The sequence below is a fragment of the Rhinolophus sinicus genome, linkage group LG03 (genome assembly GCF_036562045.2).
Source record: "Rhinolophus sinicus isolate RSC01 linkage group LG03, ASM3656204v1, whole genome shotgun sequence".
Lineage (NCBI taxonomy): Eukaryota > Metazoa > Chordata > Mammalia > Chiroptera > Rhinolophidae > Rhinolophus > Rhinolophus sinicus.
The window spans coordinates 106141463-106161605 of NC_133753.1; the positions used below are offsets into that span (position 1 = coordinate 106141463).

A 20143-nucleotide genomic window follows, 5' to 3' on the forward strand; every position below is an offset into this window, starting at 1 on the left:
CCTTGATGGCAGCACATCAAATTGGCGCTGTCATAGCTGACCGTGGCAATGGCAGTCATCCTTCATACTGTCCCAGAAGCACAGCAAGGCAATTTCCAGGCGTAACCCTTTAAGATCTAGAAGAGAAGAGAGAGACGTGGAGAGCACACTTGTCGTCTTGTGGTGACAGGCATGAGCTTTGCAATGTGTGCTGTGAAACTCACGCTCTTGGCAGCTTGCAAACCGTTACTTACATGTTCCTTTTCCAAGGCACAGTGGAGTGTGGTTCAGAAGCTTTGGAAATAGCTGTCTCTGCAGAAGGGACACAGGCGTGAGCTGCCTTCTGCCTGTTTTCTCTGAACTGGGAAGGACACGTTTTCCAGCCTTAGGGCGGTGTGGCAGGTTGAAGGTTTCCTCTCCTAGTCCATCGATCCTGTGGAAACCTTTGAGCCCGGGGCCTCTTTTCACAACCATCTGCTGCTTCCAGTCTTGAAGGGCACATCAGACAAGCTGTGATGTCTCGAGGCCCAGGTGCCTGTGCTCGTGCTCTCTTACCTACTAGCACCTACTAGCAAGAACACCCAGCTATCGCTGCCGCTGTCGGACCAGGCCTTCTCCTTCCAACGTACCACCTGTGAAGGAAGTAGGCTCCTTGGAAGCTGAAGGTCATTTGGTCTGGGCTTGGATTGTAAGGAGAATTGCAGGGGCTGCTTGTGTGGACTGGGATCTGCCACCCAAGCTGGGTGGCTGACCTTTACCGCATCACACCCCAGGACGAAAGGGACAGGCTAAACCATAGCAGTGATGATTTGATGATGATGACGATGATGACCATGCACCGGACATGTCCCTTAGGCTAGCACTATGTCCAGTGCCTTCAGTGCATTCGTGTGCTCTTCTAATAGCCACACAGACCTGAGAGCTCCATGTTATCATGCCCATTTTGTGGGTGAGAAGAGAAAACCACTGCAAGACAAAACCCAGGCAATGCGGTTAAGAGCCCACATCCAAACACACATCATGAGCTGGAGAGCAAGTCCTAGCCTAGACGTGCTGCACCAGAGAGCTCTTACCCAGGGGACGGCTCTGAGCAGAGCGATCCTTTGCTGTGGAAAACAATGACATTATTCTCAGCCATCCAGTGACCGCTGGAGACCAGCATCCCTAGGACCTCAGGGACTCCATCACACGGGTGACATTTTAGATGTCTGTGTGTGGATGTGTGGATTCTTTTTACCGCTAACTAAAAAATAAAAAAATCGTTAAAGAGACAAAAAATTGCCAAAAATATAAATATGAAAATAAAAATAATTTCAAGTTTTTATCACTCAGGCGTAGACACTGTTAACATTTGGTGCATCTTTTTCCAGTCTTTTTTCTTTCTGTGTGAACATAGCAATTTCAATGTAATATTGTATATATAACTAAATGCATCTTGCTTTTCTTTAATTGTAGTAGTAACAATAAAAGAAGCATTTTTCATGGATTATTTCCTTACCTCTACCTTGAGAGAGGTTGCATTATCCCTATTTTATTGATGAAGAAAATAAAATGAACCTGATATGTAACTCACCCAAGATCACTTTAGGACATTTATTTTAATTTCCCTATGACCATGATCATTTTCTCATTTACAAAAATGTCTTAGGAACATGATTTCTGTGGGTGAGCCCCACATTGGCACATCGATCTGTTGTCCAGTTTGTAGGGACATTGAAGTTCAAGCCTGTCTACTGGATTCGTCTAGAAATTTAGAACTACCTGGTTCCAATGTCTGGTGCTGCTTCTTGCAGATGCTTCACTCGGCAAGTTGCTTAATGCCTTCAGTCCTCACTCTCTCATTATAAAACTAGAAAACTAAACCTACACAGTGTGGGTGGGGAGAGGGTGAGGAGGTGTACAAGGTTAAAAAGGGAATATAGGTCAACTGTATTGGGTTGTTCCCTAACTACATGATGAAATTTGCAAATAAATTCTAGACATTTTGCTGTTTTTTTGGAGATGTACATCTCTCTCTCCAAAAGAGAAGAGTTGAGCTAAATAGAAAGAAAATTTTTAAGGCTCTTGATGCATACTGCAGAATTATTTTCTAGCTAGAAAAGCGACATTCCTGCAGAAGTGGGTGATTGTCTGCCTCACCACAACCTGCCAACATTATGTGTCAGCATTGACACTTTTTTTTCTTATTTGACAGGTGAGAAAGAAATATATCTCTCTTTAATCTGCATTTATTTGATAGTGAAGTTGAACATATTTTTCATGAGCTTATTAGCCATTTATATCTCCTCTCCCATGAATTGACCTCTTGGCTTTGGGAAGGAAGGATGGGTCTCCAAGGGCTGGCTAGAGAAGAGATGCCCCCTGAGCATCACCCGGAGCCCTGGGGCCAGGAGCTGCCAGGGAGGGAATTAAGAGCCTCCTGCGACTGCCAGGCAACTGTCTCGTAGGCTTCTTCCCAAACCAAAGCGCGGCTTCCTACACAGTCAGCCTTCAGTATGTGTCCCCTACGTTTCATTTGTTATGAAATATTTTGGATTTTTGAGAAGGGCTCTTTACATTCCACTCAAGCCACTGATTATAATTCTTTCCCGACCAGCCTGCCTGTTCAGTTTGGGTTTTGCTCTGAGAGTCCCATCGGTTCACAGTGCATGGCTGTAGATCTTGCCTGAGTCTTTTACGACCCCTGCCATCCAGCCAGAAGCTGTGACTGCTCTGTAACCTTCGTAGATTTAAATCTGTTGCTCGCGTTCTCAGAGCGTCACAGAGCAGCAGAGCCCATCCATACTGGTGTCTTAATATCATCCTCTCCTCCTTGGATTTATAGGGTAAAATAAACCTTCTGCCATAGAAGTGTTTAGTGGTTACTGAAGTACATAATAAAGCTGGAGAATAAGGTAAGGCCGAGTCATCGGTCCTGTTCCTGGGAGATGACGGTAAACCCTGGCTTGGGCAGCCTCTGAGGGCTGCTTTCCGCTTTAGAACCAGGGGGTTCCCTGTTAATTAGGTGTCCGAATAGTAAGCAGTGAATGATAGAAACCAGATAGAAAGAGTGCATACTGTATGATTCCATTTATATAAAACTCGAGGAAATGCACAAACTAATCTCTAGTGACAGAAACCAGATCAGTGTTTGGGGCGGGCCACAGGTGGTGTGGGCAGGGAGAGGAGCCTGGGATTAAGGAAGCACAGGAAACCCGGGTGAGGGGTATGTTCACTGTCGTGACTGGCGATGGCTGTTTGGGCAGACACACATGTGGAAATGGGTAAAATAGTGCATTTTCAGCCTGAGCAGTTTATCATGTCTTTTATACCTCAGTGAAGCCACTAAAATAGTAAATAGTATGCAGTACAAAGAGACAATCCATGGCTCACCTTGTCTGGAAAATTTTTCTGTTTCCTTGGGAAGCCATATTTTAAGGAATATTTGGAAGGACTTGTGAAACCAAAATGCACGTTCACATTTGGATAAATGGGGGTTTCAGAAAACGGAATGATACCATTAAAAATAAAATAAAGAGACCAAAAGAAGGCAAGATAACTTCCTCCATCCCTTTCCCTTCTCTCATCTGAAATTGAAATGGTGGCTTGTCATAAAAATTTTTTTTTGGTTAAAGACAAACAAACAAGTTGAGCCCTTCAGAAAATAGCTTTAGTTATTTTTTTACTACCCCTCCCCCCTTCTGCCATTACATTTCTCCCATCCAGAGGGGAGGTTCTAGAATGGAGAAATACAAACTGCTCCAAAATGTTGGCGTTCTAAAAGGGGACAGGCATTTTGGACACAAAGCAATGTTTGTTTTCCTTGCATTTTAACTCTTAATTTTTGACACAGTGGGGAACGCCAGCACGGCTGCCATTGGAAATGTCACAATGCCATGGTGTGCTGACTGCCTCTGTCACAGGGCCATTGTGACTGAAGGCCAGGACGCAAAGCAAAGGAGGCCAAAGAAGTGCCTGCCCGGGGTGCTGGTCCGTTTCTCTGCGTGTGCGTGTTACCTTCCTCGGGCCCGACAAGGAGTCACTCAGGGAGACTGAAGCTGGAATTTGTATAACCTCGGTTCAGTCCCCTTGATTTTAATCAGAAATACACAATTATTCTTTTCCTCCAAATAGAGAAACTCAATCCCCATTTTAAATTCAATTATTGTAATTGCAGCATTCAGAAAAATAGCACATTCATTTTCTAATAAGAGATTGTGGATACCAAGTTACTGCATATAGTATGTCAAAACAGGAAACTTGAGACTGGCAGACCAGTGGGTGTTTTTATCTTGGCAATTTGTATTTTCTCGCAGACAATTTATAGTAATCCTACCCTTCCTTGTTTATGATATAGAAGACTAGGTTTTCAAGCCATCCTAAAATAAAGACTGTTGTTAGGTACAATTTAGTTTAAAATCCCAGTTATGAATATGATGAATTCCAAGAGGGGAAAAGTAAGTACTACCTAATAAAGAGAGAAGAAAAAAGAATCAGTCCGAATGTCTTTGGAACCACCTTCTAACATTTGTAAATCAGTTTGTCTCGAGCCATAGTTCTGTTCCTTCAGCTCTGCTTTTCACCATCCTGCATTTTAAAAACAAAACAAAAACCATGGTCGGTGGAAAGTTGAGAAAGTGGCCATTATGCTTCAGCAATGCAAGAGCACCATTTTCCCTTTTCCCACTCAATTCCAGTTGCTTTCGTCGCCTTAAAGTGAGTTAAATGTATTAGATTGGTGCAAAAGTAATTGCAGTTTTTGCAATTATTTTTAACCTTTTAAACCGCAATTACTTTTGCACCAACCTAATAAAGGGAAATATTTTAGGATTTTGATTTTCCTGATTTTCTTAAAAGAGTGGCCTTAAGATCAGAATTCTTCAAGTGCATGGTGTTATTTTCTTAGGATTTACTTTTGCCTCAGACTTGTTTCAATATAGTTCTCGTAGGTGCAGTCAGACATCCACCACTTTCAAGCACCTTCGCGTCCATTCCATCAACCACTGCAGTTCTTGATCTCAATACTTTCCATGACACCTTCCCTCAGATATTACGCTAATGTAATTTTTGAATCATTTTTCACAAATGTTTATTGAGCGTCTACTTAGTGTCAGGTTTAGGAAGAGCAGGTTAGGAAGAGCTAACTCCGGGATATATTGAGGGAAACTGACCACAGTGTTGAAGATGCTGGAAACCACATATGACATATGGCCAGAGAGGCCAGAGAAAGCTTTCATATTGTGGAAGAAGGAATGGGCGTTGCCATGTGTCCCAGAGGATAGAAGTATTCGGCTGGATGGTTGAGCGCTTCCTGAGTGTCAGGCACTTTAGGTATATTCTCTCGACTTATCCCCATTTTTGCAGTTACCAACGTGAATGCTTGAGGAAATTTTTTCTCTTCCCAAGATTATCTGTTGGTTCATTTTGTTAGATCAATCCCTAAATAGGCCTTGCATATAAGTAAATTCTGCATACAGGGCTAGCCTCATATCTCCTCATTCTGATTGGTCAGAATCTGATTGTATCCTTGTATCTCCTCATTCTGATTGGTCAGAATCTGATTGGACAAACTTCAAAATGGCTAGCTTCCTACTCATACCAGAAATCACTTGATATCCATTCTACCTGTGTGTTTGTTTATTTTGCCAATTTGAACTTGAGTGAACATCTTAATAATGTCCAAGCCCATGTCATTATTGCACCTACAAGTTCAGACTCCAAATCTTGTATCTATGCGTTTTACTGTACACAGCTTACTGACTACTATTTGACTGAAGAACAAATCCAAATTATATGCACACACACACAAACTTTTCATCAAGAATCTAAAGAATGCTTAGAAAATTGAATTCTAAAGTTTCTTATCTTACTGGTATTTTATCAGTGAAATAAAGCCGGACCTATTCCTGTTGTTTTCTTCTTTGAGACGGAATAATAGTCTGTTGTTGTTTGTTTTGGCGGTTGTTTCTGTTTTTGTAGAGCCGTGCACGGTATCAGGTCTTCAAACACCTCCCAAGCAGCAATCCTTGAACAATATGATTTCCCCTCTGGCAATAAAATAACACAAAAAAGTGACACCCATACTTAAATAACTGAAGTTACCTCATTTCTATGTGTGATATAACATATCTTTCATGAAAGACTTGGAAGAAATAAAATTATGAGTATTTCTTTCTGGCTGCTATCACATGCTTGAACTCATTTAATTCTCACAAAAATCCCGTGGAGTATGTGTCATCCCCATTGACAGATGGGAAAAAAGGAAGGCTTCAAGGTGTTAAGTACCTTTCTCAAGATGCATGGCTGCTCCCTGGAGGGGCCAGAATTTGAACCTCAGTCAGCCACAGCTGTAAGTGCTGCACGGAGCCGGGTACTGTGCTAGGGCCTCCGCTTGAGGGGGAGCTGTCTGGGCCAGAGGAGAAAGGAGTGTGGCTGACGGCTGCATTCACTGCCACCTCTTCGGGTTCAGTTTGGCTCTCCTCTAATCTTCTCGAAGCAATCAATCAACAAAATATTTTCCGAGTAGTTTCTTTGGCTAATGCATGAGAGAGTGTGAGGTGGTATATACTTGCTGGGAGCATGAAGTTGAGAGGACAGACCTGGGCTCAAGGACTGCCTCTGCCATTTGGAAGCCTTCAATTCTGGGTAATGGAGGGGTTGTAACGTTTCTCTCCCAGGGCTGTGGCAGGGCATTCTTTGTAAGTGACGGATAGCTGTTAGCTGGCATTTATGGGGGAAAAGGCGCTCTGAGATAGTTCCTATGGAGAATTCCTGCCCTGAAAGAGCCATAATGCAGTGCAATGCACTCGGAAACCAGGCTTTTCCAACATAGACAGCTCAGAGCTGCTCAGCTGTCTGGGTTCTACTCTTTCTCCCTTTGCCTGCGGTGGCCCTTGTCCCTGTGGCAGGGATTGAATCATGTAGGCGCCACTTAACATGGAAGGCAGGGGCTGCTCTCAGTGCCTCACCACCTTGGGAACTGGAAGGAAGACTGGTGTGCAGCGGCTTCATTACCTGGGGAAAAAGAACTCAGAGTTACAGGCACTTTAAGAAAGATGCTTTTACTTTGAGTGTTGGAGAAAATAGAACAATTACCTATTGAAGGTGAAGTGGATGAAAAAACACCTCTCTTCATCCCATCCTGATCATTTAATCTATTCATATTCATTCTGCCTTCCTGAAGGTGATTCAGGCCAACCTGTCTGTTCTCGCTGGCTGCACGTTTCCTCCCCAGGCGAGGTAGGGCATGCTGTAAGCCTGAGGGTCCCAACTAACGACAGACATTTCCTGCTCCAAGAGGAGATCCCTCTGAGGGCTTGAGCTTCACACGCAGTGTTGGAAATGTGGAATGAGGAGGAGGAAGAGGGAGATAGGTAGGGAGAGAGGGAGGAGGGATCCATAAACCATCAAATCACCAAATTACTGGGCATCTTTTAAGGTCCCTAAGACTGCACTGAGCCCTGTAATGATTCCAGGGATGACCAGACTGCTCTCTCTCGAGGAGCTCAGCATCTGCTAGGGGGGCAAGACTTATATATGTGACATCAATGAGGACTTGTACTTTGTCCAAACTATAGCCAGTAAGATTTCCAGCACCTGGCACACATACTCTTAAAAGAAATGCTACTCAGTCTTTGTTCAAGAAAGAATGAATGAATGATTTCTAAAATCTATTGAGTGCTTTTTATGTGTCGGGCACTGTTCTATACCTTTTTATGTTAATTTTATACATTTATTATGTATTTTATTATATATGTATTAACTCAGTGAATATTCTCGACAACCCTGGGAGGTAAATACTGTCAATAGCCCCATTTGATAGATAATGAAACTGAGGCACAGAGAGGTTAAGTTACTTGCCAGAGGTCCTACAGCTTATATCAGTAGAGGCAGGATTTGAACCCAGGCAAACCAGCTGCATAGTTACATATGAAGGAGAATAACATGGGATTTTCAAGAGCCTGTTGGCATTTGCATTCAGACTACACCTCCCAGGCTTTGTTATCTGCTCATTTGGCTTTCGGTTCCTTAAGACTTGAAGCACCGTCCCTGTCTCTGGAACTTGGACAGCTTGGCCCGAGGGTGTGCGCCTTGCCCCCCCACAACCTTTCCCCACCCCGCCAGGCTTCTCATTTGTAGTTTCTCTTACCGAGCACATTTCTAAACGAGGACGGTTGCTCCGCTTTAAGGACATATAAATGGCTTGCCCTCACCTGTCAAGCATGATCCTTGTATTTTACCAGGCCCATTATGAACGCAATCTTTCTGTCGAAAATTTGCATACCTCCTTTCTTGAAAAGTAATGACAGCAATTTCTTTCCCTCCGCTCACTTTCTGAGTGTCTCATTTAACGGCACCTGTGAAACCGACAGGCGCAGAGATGAGAAGTGAAAGAGAGCAGTTGATTAAATCATCATCAAGTCGGGCCTCAGAAAGTCAATTCTGCTTGCCGTCTGCAATGATATCCTTTTATCTTAAAGTAATGAGCTATGGCACTTTTGCATCGGGTAATGCGATAAGTTCTATTAGCATGTTCCATTTGCCTCACAAGCAAGGGCAAGTCATTTTAGCTAGCTCATATCACTGCAATCAAAGCAATTGGCTTCCCAGGCAGAGAAGAAAGGAAAAGACTCAGGGTGATTTCTATGGATCACAACACAGTGGAAAAAATAGACTCTTGTATTATTTTAACCCATAACATACTTTTCCTTTTTACTCATCAGCAAATTTGGGTTTTATTAGCTCACACAGGACTCTGAAAAGAACCAGGCTTTAGTTGAAGCAAACCTAGGGGGCTCCAGCCCCACCCAAAGGAACAAGCAGCTCTGATCCGGAAAGGGAAAATTACAGCATTAGTGGGGGTCACAGAGAAAACCACCAGAGAACACAGGGGAGTGGGTCTCCGTGCTAATAACACTGTGTTCTCATAATACACTCTTGCTTCACACCATCTTCAAAGTCATTTGTAGTAGGTCCCTAGGCAGTTACAGATTAATGTTATCGATGACTTAGAATCAGTAAATCAGTGACAGAAAGGCAAAGGATTGGTGCTTAAGCTTCAAAGAGAACTTTTACAAATCACTGGGCCCACACTGTCATGTTCACCTTTGGACAAGAAATTCATTTTTCTCCTTTTGGCAACCACTGAGGCTTGTGGGCTCTGTGTTTTAAGTAAATTTCATCTTTGAGGTTGATGTATGTTTATACTTGGCTTCCTTTCTTCTAAGGGAAAAAAAAATGCTGAACTCTCCAAAAATTTGTGAAATATCCACTTCTTTCCCTACTTCCAAAAACCCAACGATATTTTAATGAGCTAAGTGGAAATTTACAGCATACAGATTATTTTATGAAATACACCTGGATTTTAGAGAGACAAAAAGAAAGAAACATGTTGGAAATTAACTTGCGAGCTTTAGAATTTCAGGTTTGGACAAATTGATTTCTGTCAATAATTTGTACTTCTAATGATTGGTCAGAATGAGTCTAGCACATAGTGGGTACTTTAAAAATATTTATTGAATGAAAATGTATGATCATCTTAGAGACCCTGGAGGGAGAATAAGAAATGTGCCCTTAGCCCTCTCGGTCACATTGGTCATTTGAGCTTTAGCCAGTTCAAGCTGAGAACTTGCAAAAATGCCAGATTCTAAGAACTCCCCATGCAGGAATGACAGTTTACCAGTGCAGAATTCCAGAAGCTTCTGAAAGTTTGTTTTCTGTTATACCTCCTCAACAGCTGAAGATTGGTGGACCTTATATTATTTTCAAATGTGCTCATTTTGTAACTGTCAGAAGCTTTATTATCTTTTCAACTATTGTCTGGCACACAAATCTTTTGATTAGGCTTTCATTTTTTTCTGAGTGATTTCGTTTGATTAGACGCTATCGGGAAAGAGGAGAGGAGGAACCAATTACATCATTTTACAATCAGTAAGGATACCTCAAACCATTTCAGAATTAAAATATATATATATTTTTTTAATTTCTAGGGCCTCAGTAGCTTTAAATTTCCCTTAAAATCCAAAGCCACCATGATAGTAACATAAACAACATGAAATGAGGGAGCAGACAGACATCAGAGTTGCTGCATGTAGCACAAAATGGCCGCCCGTTTTGCATGTACAAGGAATCGGGCAGATGGGAAGATGGTGGTGGACAAGTTTTTAGTCACGGTGCCGCCACTTCACTTCTTTAAATAAGAAAATAAATGTCATGTTTTCTGCAGGTGGCTTCTTCCGAAATTGCTTTTAGGTGAGGGATGTCTTTACGGTCTTAGACAAACCACCTGCCCTAAAGGGGAATCGATTTATTTTGTCACTGGCGAAGTTAAATTGTACCTGATATTAGAGGCTGTGGTTTACAAGTTGGGGTTCTCCCTCATTTTCCTCTCATTTCCTTTAGGGAGAAAGAAGAATAAAATAACTTTGTTCAGTGATGGTGTTCAGCCCTGACATCTTTGGTGGCAATGATAAATGGATCTGAGATACGAAATAACTGTTCCAGCAAGGTCCATTGAGCAGAATGGAGAGCAGTGCCCTCCTCAATGTCATTGTACGTGATATATTCAATGATTGCCACTTTCTGCTTAAGAATGCATTTCATCACGGGGTACCTAGAATTTCATCTTGTTTCTTCATTCTGAATGAGGCACAGAAGTGTCACAGACCTGGACTTGTTTCAATTTGGATCAGAGTCTTAAAACACAGTTAGTGAGATTCTCGCATAGAAACGAGAATTTTGAGGAGATACAATAAAATCATAATCACATCTTTTCCTGCCCTTTTAATGGAAGATATTTTCTTCTGGGCCCCAACTCTAGGCTCTAACAGTTTTAAACATTTTTTGCGGGAAACGAGTAAACTCGTCATATCGCCTCTAGTTGGAACCGGCAAAAATTTTGCAAAGTAAATAAATAGAGACCTCTTTTTAAACTAAAACACTGAAAGTTTCATAGAAAAATATCAAATAGATCGAAAGATATGAATATTTTACGGAAAGTCTAGTTTTGGCGAGAAAATGTCAAAAAAGCCCCGCGTTACGACGCGATTTGGCGGGAAAATGCCCGCTTACAAAGTATTAATCCTGCCCAGTATGTTCAAACATACGTCCCATTGTATCAAGCAGTCAGTCTGTGTTTCCTGTGCCTTCTTTCTTCGGAAGTACTTGTCTTTTAAATCATAGTTTGCTTATGCTGCAGGGAATCAACCACAGTGTGAAGAATTCTAAAGAAGAATGACAAAGAGTTATCCGTCTGCTTGAGCACCTACTATGTCCTAAAGTCACAAGATGAGAAGGTTGCCCTCACCCGTGAGGAGCTTACCCGCTGGTAGGGAGACTTGTGGCAGACAGTGAAAATACCATTTTGTTATGATGGAGACAATAGCAATTAGTTATAAAAATCAGAGTATTGGATTTCTAAGAATTCTTAATTCTAAGAAGGGTATTGGAATATTCACAGAGGCTGCTGTGTTTTTAAAGGCACATTAAAGGTTTTTAGGTAGAAACTTGGCCGATTAAATTCCAGGCAGAGGGAATTAAGTACAAAGACAGGAAGGCCTAGGAGTGTGAACAAGTCTGCCTGGGTGTGGCTAGAGCAAGAGATGTCTTAGGCTAGTGCTGTGCACAGTGGGGCTGCAGCCCAAAGCCAGTCCATGACGTATTCATAACTCGTCTGCTATGAGATTAGTATGCAGTTCAGAGTCTGCATTCGGAAACTTTCATAACAATTCAATAGAGTAATTTCATACCTCTTAAATCTAATGATAACACATATTTTATATGTCTTTGCTCTTCATTTTTCTAGCGATTTATTTTTTACTGTATTGTACAAAAGGTTTGTTCATGACGTATTAGAAATTAAGTAAAACAAATGGTCCTTCTGCACAGAAAGCCTGCAAAACACTGTGTTGAAGGAGTGGTTAGAAGCTGGGAGTGTGGGAGTTGGAAACAACACAGAGTTTTCATTGCCCGACAGGCCATGGGAAGTGTCAGGATCAAATTGAATTTTGTGTTCTGTAAGGACTTGTATTCGAAAGAGACCATAGGCCCTAGAAAGCAGTCATTAGCCTCTTGTAATGATAAAATAAAAGCGTGAACCAAAGCAGCGGCCATGACCAGGGAGGTGACCATGAAGAAGGTAGAACCTATGATGTGGGGTGAGAAAGGAAGATAGGTCTGCTCCAGTGTGGAGTCAGGATGGTAGCAAGACTCCTCACTTAGACAACTGAGTGGCTGCATGGTGATGCCATGGGGACAGCAAGGGAGAGGGGCAGGTTTGGGTGAGGCGAAAGGTTCTGTGTCCAGACTTAGAAGGATACTTGTGTCTGAGGTGTTTGCAGGGCTGGAGGAAGATGGTATAGCAAATAGAAGCATGTTGGTCATAGCTAACATTTATTGTCTGCACTTACTCTGTACCGTGTGTTGTCTGAGTTGTTTGCATGTGTTAACTCATTTTATTCTTTTCTTCTTATGAGGCAGATGCCGTTATCACCCACATTTACAGATAAGTAAACTGAGACGCAGTTTAAATAACTCCCAAAGTCACAGAGCTGGCAAATGGTGGGCATAGGGATTTTTAGTCTCAACATATCAATGGAAGACGAAACCAAGGGAATCTTTAAGTACTCCCGTGGAAATCATATGGAAACGATAGAACGGCAAGTACAGCTCTGGGAAGACAGTGACATTAAAGAACATGCAGAAAAGGAAGGGCCATGAAAAGATACTAGGAAAATAGGAAAAGAGCAATATTGGTAAATGTGTCCAAGGGAAAAATTCCAGGATGTTCAATTGAAACAGTCCAAACATCCAGCACCAGGGTTGTTTTTTTTTTTCACAAGATTACTTACAATTCAAACAATGGATTGCAGTGTAGCCTTTTAAAACAAAAAGTGATGTTACCAGGGAAACTTTTACTCATTAAACTAAAATATTTGGCATATTATGTGACAACAAAGCAGGTTACAAGATAGTAGGATTTCATTTCTTAAAATGTGCGTGTGAAGGATGGAGAGAAGACTGGAAAAGAATTACATGACTGTGTTAACAGTGTTGATCTATGGGTGGTAGGTTTATGGTGACTTTTCAAAATGTAGTCAGTAAACATATATCAGTTTTTAAAAGGAAAAACTACTTGGTGGGTGGGTTGCTTGGTTGGTTGAAGAGTTTCAGGGCTGGGACATGTCTGGGAACAGAAGAAGGTGCCTCCCAAGGTTCATGTCCCATTTGATGAAGCTAGAGGGAGGAGAAGGCGACTATGGACCTGGTGGTGATGTGTGGGAATGGCCGCAGGTGCTCAGGTGAGGAATTAGGCCCTGTCTAATTCAGCATTTGAGGCACAAGGCTTGGATTTCATGCCTCCTGTTTTCCTCTTTTGTCCGTGGTGGGTTTGGATGGTGTCTGTCTGAAGCTGAGAATCCTTCCCTTGCTGGAGTATAAGGGCTGCTTGTTCCCCTTCCATTTGATGCTTTTAAAATGGAAGGAAATGTTTTCAGCTTTCCACAGAGGCTTTGAAATATGGTCATGGAGAGGACTCTGTCACCTCCAGCTGGTTGTTAGTGTGAACCTGTTTGCTAATAAACCAATGCAGGACCCCAATGTCAAATGCTTAAAATGGTCAAATCAGCAGGGACCCTGCTTCTGCATTTGACATGCCTTTTCCATTTCCCAGCCTCTTGCAGAACACAAACCTGAATCGGGAGGTGGCTGGATGTGAACTCTGATAAATTGGAGTGGGTGTCTAGGGATTGGAGAGCAGACACTTCTTCTTTTAACCTTTCAAGACCAAGAAACATTTGGCCAAAAACCCACCACGTATTGAACTTTGGGTTTGAAAGCTGTACAGTGTATTAAATGTGAATCTGAGACCATGAATTCTACCCACACTGACTCTATAAAACAGCCTCCCTTTTTCATAAAGCAGGCCCATAAACCGCTGCCAGCGAAGCAGAAAGACTCCTCAGGACTAGGTCTCGCTTGCTGTCTGGGCTTGTCAACAAACCCCCTTTCTGAGTGGAATAGACCTCTTGTATGTGTCGAGCTTCTGGCTTTTCACAGAGTGTGTTAGGAGCCAGGCTAGGCAAACGTTAGGCACTGTTTGCTGAGTGCATTTATTGCCTTTGCATAATTTATGAGCTGGAGGGGTTGACCATCATTCGTCTCTGCCAGGGGCTGGCACTCGAGGCTCCAGAGAGCGGAGCTGTAAATTGGATGGTGTGCTCCTGCTGAGCTCACGGCAAAGTCCTCGGGTCAGTATGGGAATTTAATACCAGAAATGGAACTGTTTTCTCAGCGCACCATGTGGGCCCCTGTGCAGCAGAGACTGTTTTGGCAGACTCTGTGACTGGCCTCGTCGAGGAGCTGTCACTCACCCGCATGTTGTGTGGGGAGCCTGAGCATTTTTAATCGGCTTGGCATCCGTGCTGCTTCCATAATGGATACCAGTAGGTCTCAGTTCTTCACCATATGCTTAACTCTGGAGACAAGGTGCTTCTGGGTATATCAGTAATTACTTGATGTGGAATTAAGTGGACCTTGAAATTAGAACTGGACTGTTGGAAAGCAGAAAGCTTAACACTTTGATAGAAAGAACCGTTCCCAGGGACACACTGCTGTTAGGATGGGGGGGTATGTGGACAGTGACCCTTCTTTCCCCACCTCCCCACCCGTCTGCCCCCTGCACACCAGTCCTTGGGGATGTGGACAAATGCTATACCCCAGCCTTCAGCTGCCATCGATTACGTCACAAGGCAGGCTGTGAACATCTGGGGAAAGGAGCCTGCCTGGCAAAATCCTCTTCTCTCTCCTACACCCATCCTGCATCACGCTTCGTCACTCTTAAAAATGTGCCTGGAACTTAGGAACCTCAAGGAAGGCTTAATTAAAGGCAGTGGGAAACACACAGTCAGCGAGCGGTTGGTTCCTCACCCATCTGCTGCCCTCAGCCTTCAGAGTCTTCAGGTCACCCTTTTTTTTTTTAACTCCTTTGACCTATTATAATAGAGAAACCACTCATCAGGCAAAAGAAAGTAAGTTCACACAGTCTGAGGTTGGAAGCTTGCTTGAAAATGATGCAGTTGTACTTCGTCGAAGCACTGCCACTGAAACCCTGAGAACCTATGGCATTAAGGAGCCAGTGAGGAAAAGGTAGAAAATGTCCGTCAGGTTACCATGTGAGTTCTTAAGTGCTTATAGACAGAGCTTAGGCCAGAACCAGGAAGTAGTCCCCAAATGTGTTTTATAGTAGCAAGATGTCCATTTGGGTGGGGTTTTTGTTACTTTCCATCGGAAGCACTCTAACAGTGGCTTAAACAATAAGGTAGACAAGCCCAGGAGCAACTGCTCTAGGTTGGCTCAGTGGTGCCGTGGTGCCGGCTTTGTCTTCCCTTGGCCCCACCGTCTCGTGTTTGTACTTAGGCTTTTTGCCTCATTTTTGCAAGATAGTGGCAGTCCACAGATCTGGACACCACATCCACATGCAATCATGTTCGAAGGCAGGGGGCAAGGACTTTCTGCTTTTCTCCGTTTTTCTAAGGAGAGAAAAATTTTGTAGAATCCTCAGCAGACATCTCCTGAAGTCTCAGCCAAAAATGTGTCTTACGCCAGCCACCCTTAGCTGCAAGGAAAGTTGGGAGAGAGAATATCTGGCGTTTTCAGTTTCAAAAAGACAAGAGAAGGTTCAGACTAGGGAGAAGGGGCTGTGGGTATCTAGCCAATAGTGGCTGCTGTATAAGCAAATTTATTTTCTGGTTTTGTTCATAGCAACATCAGCTCCCATATCCAGGTGGCCACACTAAAAACCTTGGCATCCTCCCTCTTACTTGCTTCCCGTATCCCTGGTCCTGTTGGTTCTACCTTCAGAATTGCTCTGCCATCTGCTCGTCTTTCTCTCAAACCACACTCCATGCTGAGTTAGACGGTGTGATGTTGCCACGCGGGTCTCCCCAGGCCCTGTGTCTCCCCGCCAGTGCGCATCTCGCCTCTGCCCCTCGGGAAGGGTCATCTCAATGGAATATGGTCCTGATCATGTCACGTTCCCACTCAGTGTTTGTGAACTAACTCTGTCTCTACAGCCCTGCACCACTAACAACGTTTCGGTCACCAGCAGACCACATATGTGACGGTGGTGCCATAAGGTTGTAATGGAACCAAAACATTCTTATCACCTTGTGACCTCGTAGCTGTCCTGCCATCATGTGCAACACAGTCTTGTGGGATGCTGACGCACACCTCCTGCGCCCCGGTTCGTGAAAGCATCGCACCCACAACTGTGTACAGTACATAATACTGGACAATGATAGTAAATGACTGCTACTGGTTTTGTATTTACTATACTTTTTATCATTATTTCAGAGAGTACTCTTTCTACTTACAAAAAAAGGTTTTCTGAAAAACAGTGCCATGTTACACTGGCAGCAGCCTCATACACCTCGTGTTTACTGCGTCTCTTGGTTGCATCGTTCTCTCCATGCGTGATTTAATCCCGTGTTGTTTTGTACAGGAATGCGGTACAGGCCTGTAGCCTCGGTGCCATAGGTGGTACCCTACAGCCTAGGTGTGTAGTGGGCTGTACCATCCAGGTTTGTGTGAGTCACTCCAGGATGTTCACACAATGACAAAATCACCAAATACTGCATTTCTCAGAACATGCCCCATCGCTAAGTGTGCGTGACTGTACAGCTAAACTGAAAGCTTCTTTAGAGTCAGTCCTATGTCTTGGTTGGCTATCTGTCTCACTTAGCAGTGCTTATCAAGGGCTGCTGAGTGGTTATATTTATCTGCTGTGCATTTACTCTAACAAAACACATCCCTTTTCTAAAAATAAAATGTTGGATAACAAAACACTCTTGGTTTAAAAAAAAAAATTTGTATGGTCTTTTTTTCCCCCTTTACTTTTAGTGAGGAACCCAAAGCTTTGAGTTAATTATCATTCTCTGGTTCCCCCAAACCCAGCTCAGCCATTGGAATTTGCATTGTGTTGGATGTGATGTGAGTTCATGGCCCTAACACATGTTTTTGCCCATGTTGTTGATTTGTTCCCCTGACCTCTCATCCTTGACAGGTTTTGTATGGGGAATGTCCCCTCTGTTCTCTGGGCCTCTACACCCTGGAAAGGGCAGCCATCACAGGTGGTGAGCCTCGCCCACTGTGCTCTGCTTCCCTCAAAGTCCCAGGGAGACACTGCAGTGTCTAGAGGTTTCTCTCTTTTCTTCCAGAAAAGCACCAGGAGGCATACACCTGTTGACATTAGCAGAAAGCAGACAGTCTCCATTAAAGAATTGGTTTTGCTCTGAATCCTATTGAATGATTCTGAGTCACCTTAATCCTGGGGCCGGTGGGTTTCTCCATGGGCATCCCCTCTGCCAGGCAGTGCGGGGGGCTCTGTGCTGTGACTGAGCACTTGCCAGACCACGCACAGGAAGAGCCACAGAGCACTCTCTGCTTCTTAGCTGTTTACCAGCACTTGAGCTGAAGAAACTCTTTTACGCTCAGACAACGTTTCCTATTTCCTTTACTTGTCTTGTTTTTTTTTCTTATATCAAAAGCAAAAACCTACTCAATTTTTGTACTAACCCTTATTCTCTCGTTTTCCTTTTCAGTGTGACAGCGACAGTGACCAGGAAGAGAAGGTAAGACACCCCCGCCCATTGAGGGCATAGTACATGAGGTACTGGGCACCCACACACAGCTGCAGGTGCTGGGGCACCAGCGCCATGGTGATAGCACCTTTCTCCTCCGTAAAGACAGGCTTTATTCACACAGGAACATTTTCTATGATAAGAAATAACATTTAATTTGTGAGGTCCACTATTTTTAAACAAGCCCTTTAATATTCCATGTATGTGACACTAAGTTATTACTTTATAGAAGATTTTAAACGAGGAAACAATTTATTTTAATAGCCATCGGATTTTTCTTTTGTTAAACCTTGATTGGAACTTTAAACGTGCTAGTATATATTTATAATGTCATTTTTTCATTTCTTTTACTGGACCATATGCTCCTTCCAACTTTTCTATACACACTGTCCTTGTTGATAGACATGGTGATAATATGTTTCTAGGAATGTCATCCTGGGGCGAGGGAAGGTGGAGGTCGGATGGGAACTGCTCTCTTCTCATCCAGGTGGATGGCCAGGTGGGAGGGCAGTTCCTCCAGCAGGTACATACCCTGTTTCGAGGCTGGTGGCCACTGGCCTCTGTGTATCCAGTTCAACATGGATCAAGAAAAGGAGCTCGGTTTCTGAGCTTTCAGAAGATTGGATCACGACCTGGTAAAGTGAACTTTCTGTTGACTGAAGCAAAGGGATTATGTATCTGTTTGGTCTTTCTTTCCAGATATCCAAATTCCCCAACCAAATGTCTTCTTAATTTTATTCCTACCTTACGTATTTCAGGTGTCTTGGTTTACATATTGCTTGGCAGCAGGAGGAAGGAACTTGTCCTCCCTGTCCCGATTTCTGGGCCTGTCCTGCATAGCTGGCTTTCCGGGGCCTGTTTCCCAACTGTCGCTGCCTACACATTTGCTGGTTTTACTCAGAGTCTTGCAGGTAGCATTTAGTGGGATGTTTCTATCAAGCCCAGACTTTTCCCTCCTTCTCTGCTGCCAGCCTCCAATGAGATGTAAAGGCTCTTGTTCTGTACTGTTGTTAATTTGAATTCAGCATATGTAGCCTGTTATAAAATGCAAGACATCATCATTTGAGCAGGTCAAGCATATTCAGATGAAGACAAATGGTGCTTATTTGATTTCCTTAAAATCAGGAAATGAAAAAAGTGCTCTCCGGAGAAATCATGTTCTGCCTGACTTGGATGAGAGACCAACGTGTCCCCCAGATAAGAACAGGCTCTTGACTTGAGGTTTTTATCTCTGAAGGACGGCCAGAACTGTCAGCTTGCTGACATGTGCATTATCCATGTCATTTTAAACAAAGTGACCTATGGAAGGGTGCGCTGTGCTGTGACATGGTAATGGGCTGTTGGATGACAGTGAAAGTACACATGGAAAGGGGGCTGTGGATTACTCTTTTGTTTAACTGACACGTAGGGGCTTCCTCACTCCAGGCCCCCTCGTGTCCCGGCGCCAGTGTGTCGTGGGTGCCAGACACACATGGACAGCATCAGAGGGTCAGCGTTCAAGCTGTGCCCGCTGGCCCCTTGGAGCGCTTAGGCCACATTCCCACGTGGCAGTCGTCCTCACAGGTGCCCAGGAGGGAGCAGCGCGCTGTGCCACTCCAGGAGCTCTTACAGGGGATGCTTGGTCTCCCTTTCCCCGGCTGGGGCACTTCTCCAGGGACTGAGCCTTCCTGGGGTTTCAGAGCCGCACAAACACTGCTTCTGTAGAAGGCACTGTGAGCTCCAGAAGTGTCAGCGACTGCGGTGGGAGGAGGGAAAGGATGTCCGGTGTGCATGCCATGTGGGCGTCTCAGCCTTGCCTGCGCGGCCGAATCACCAGGGCAGCTGTAAAACCCCTGCCGCCTGGGCCTTGCCCCAGGCCCGGTATGTCAGTGACACGTGTCTGGGTGCTGGTCTGGGTGATCATTTGGGGAATCACGGAGCCACCTGTGGTTTGCAAAGGGGTTAGGTGTTTCCTGCCTACTGAGAGCGCCTGAACTACTCCCTCCCCAGGACACGGATTCCCACATCAGTACTGCCCTGGGCTGCATCTCTGAGTGCAGGACGCAGCAGTGTCAGACCAGACCAACAGGCAATGGGGAAGGAGCCAGCGCCAACACTCAGCGTTTAGGATGATTTCAGGGCCATGCCAGGGAATAAGGAGATGTTTCCAGGCGAGTCCACTGGGGGGTGATGCCAGAGGAGGGAGGGCGTTAGGCATGTTCCTCTGACGTGTATGCGTGCCTCCTGCTGCGGCACCCAGGTCTGTCCTTCTGTGGATGGCTGTGTCCCTGCAGGTGGGGGCTGCTGCACAAACACACTCACAGCCTCCGCCTGCCCTGCTGCGCCCACCCTCGGCACCCTTCCCAAGGGCTCCCGGCAGCGGCAAGCGGGACTCTAATTGCGGTCCTGCCTGCTCGGCCCTATGACGGTGAGGACTGACAGTGTCTGCTGTTTATCACCAGCTTTAATCCCATCCTCCCAGCGGGTGCTCCACACCAGAGCCTGGGCCCCTCTGAGCCCCAGTGCTAACCAGGGCTGCTCTCGTGCTGCTCAGAGGGTTCACATTCAAA

At 44.4% G+C, this 20143-nt stretch overlaps 1 protein-coding gene across 9 annotated transcripts in view; it reads left to right on the forward strand.

Moving 5' to 3' along the window:
* Window positions 1–20143, forward strand: part of AUTS2 (activator of transcription and developmental regulator AUTS2) — a 1106350-nt gene that overhangs the window by 760595 nt on the left and 325612 nt on the right. For all 9 annotated transcript variants that reach the window (XM_074328456.1, XM_074328458.1, XM_074328459.1 and 6 more), the window contains one exon: window positions 17556–17585. In XM_074328456.1, coding sequence (XP_074184557.1) covers window positions 17556–17585 — 30 coding nt within the window. The remainder of the gene's footprint in view (window positions 1–17555; window positions 17586–20143) is intronic.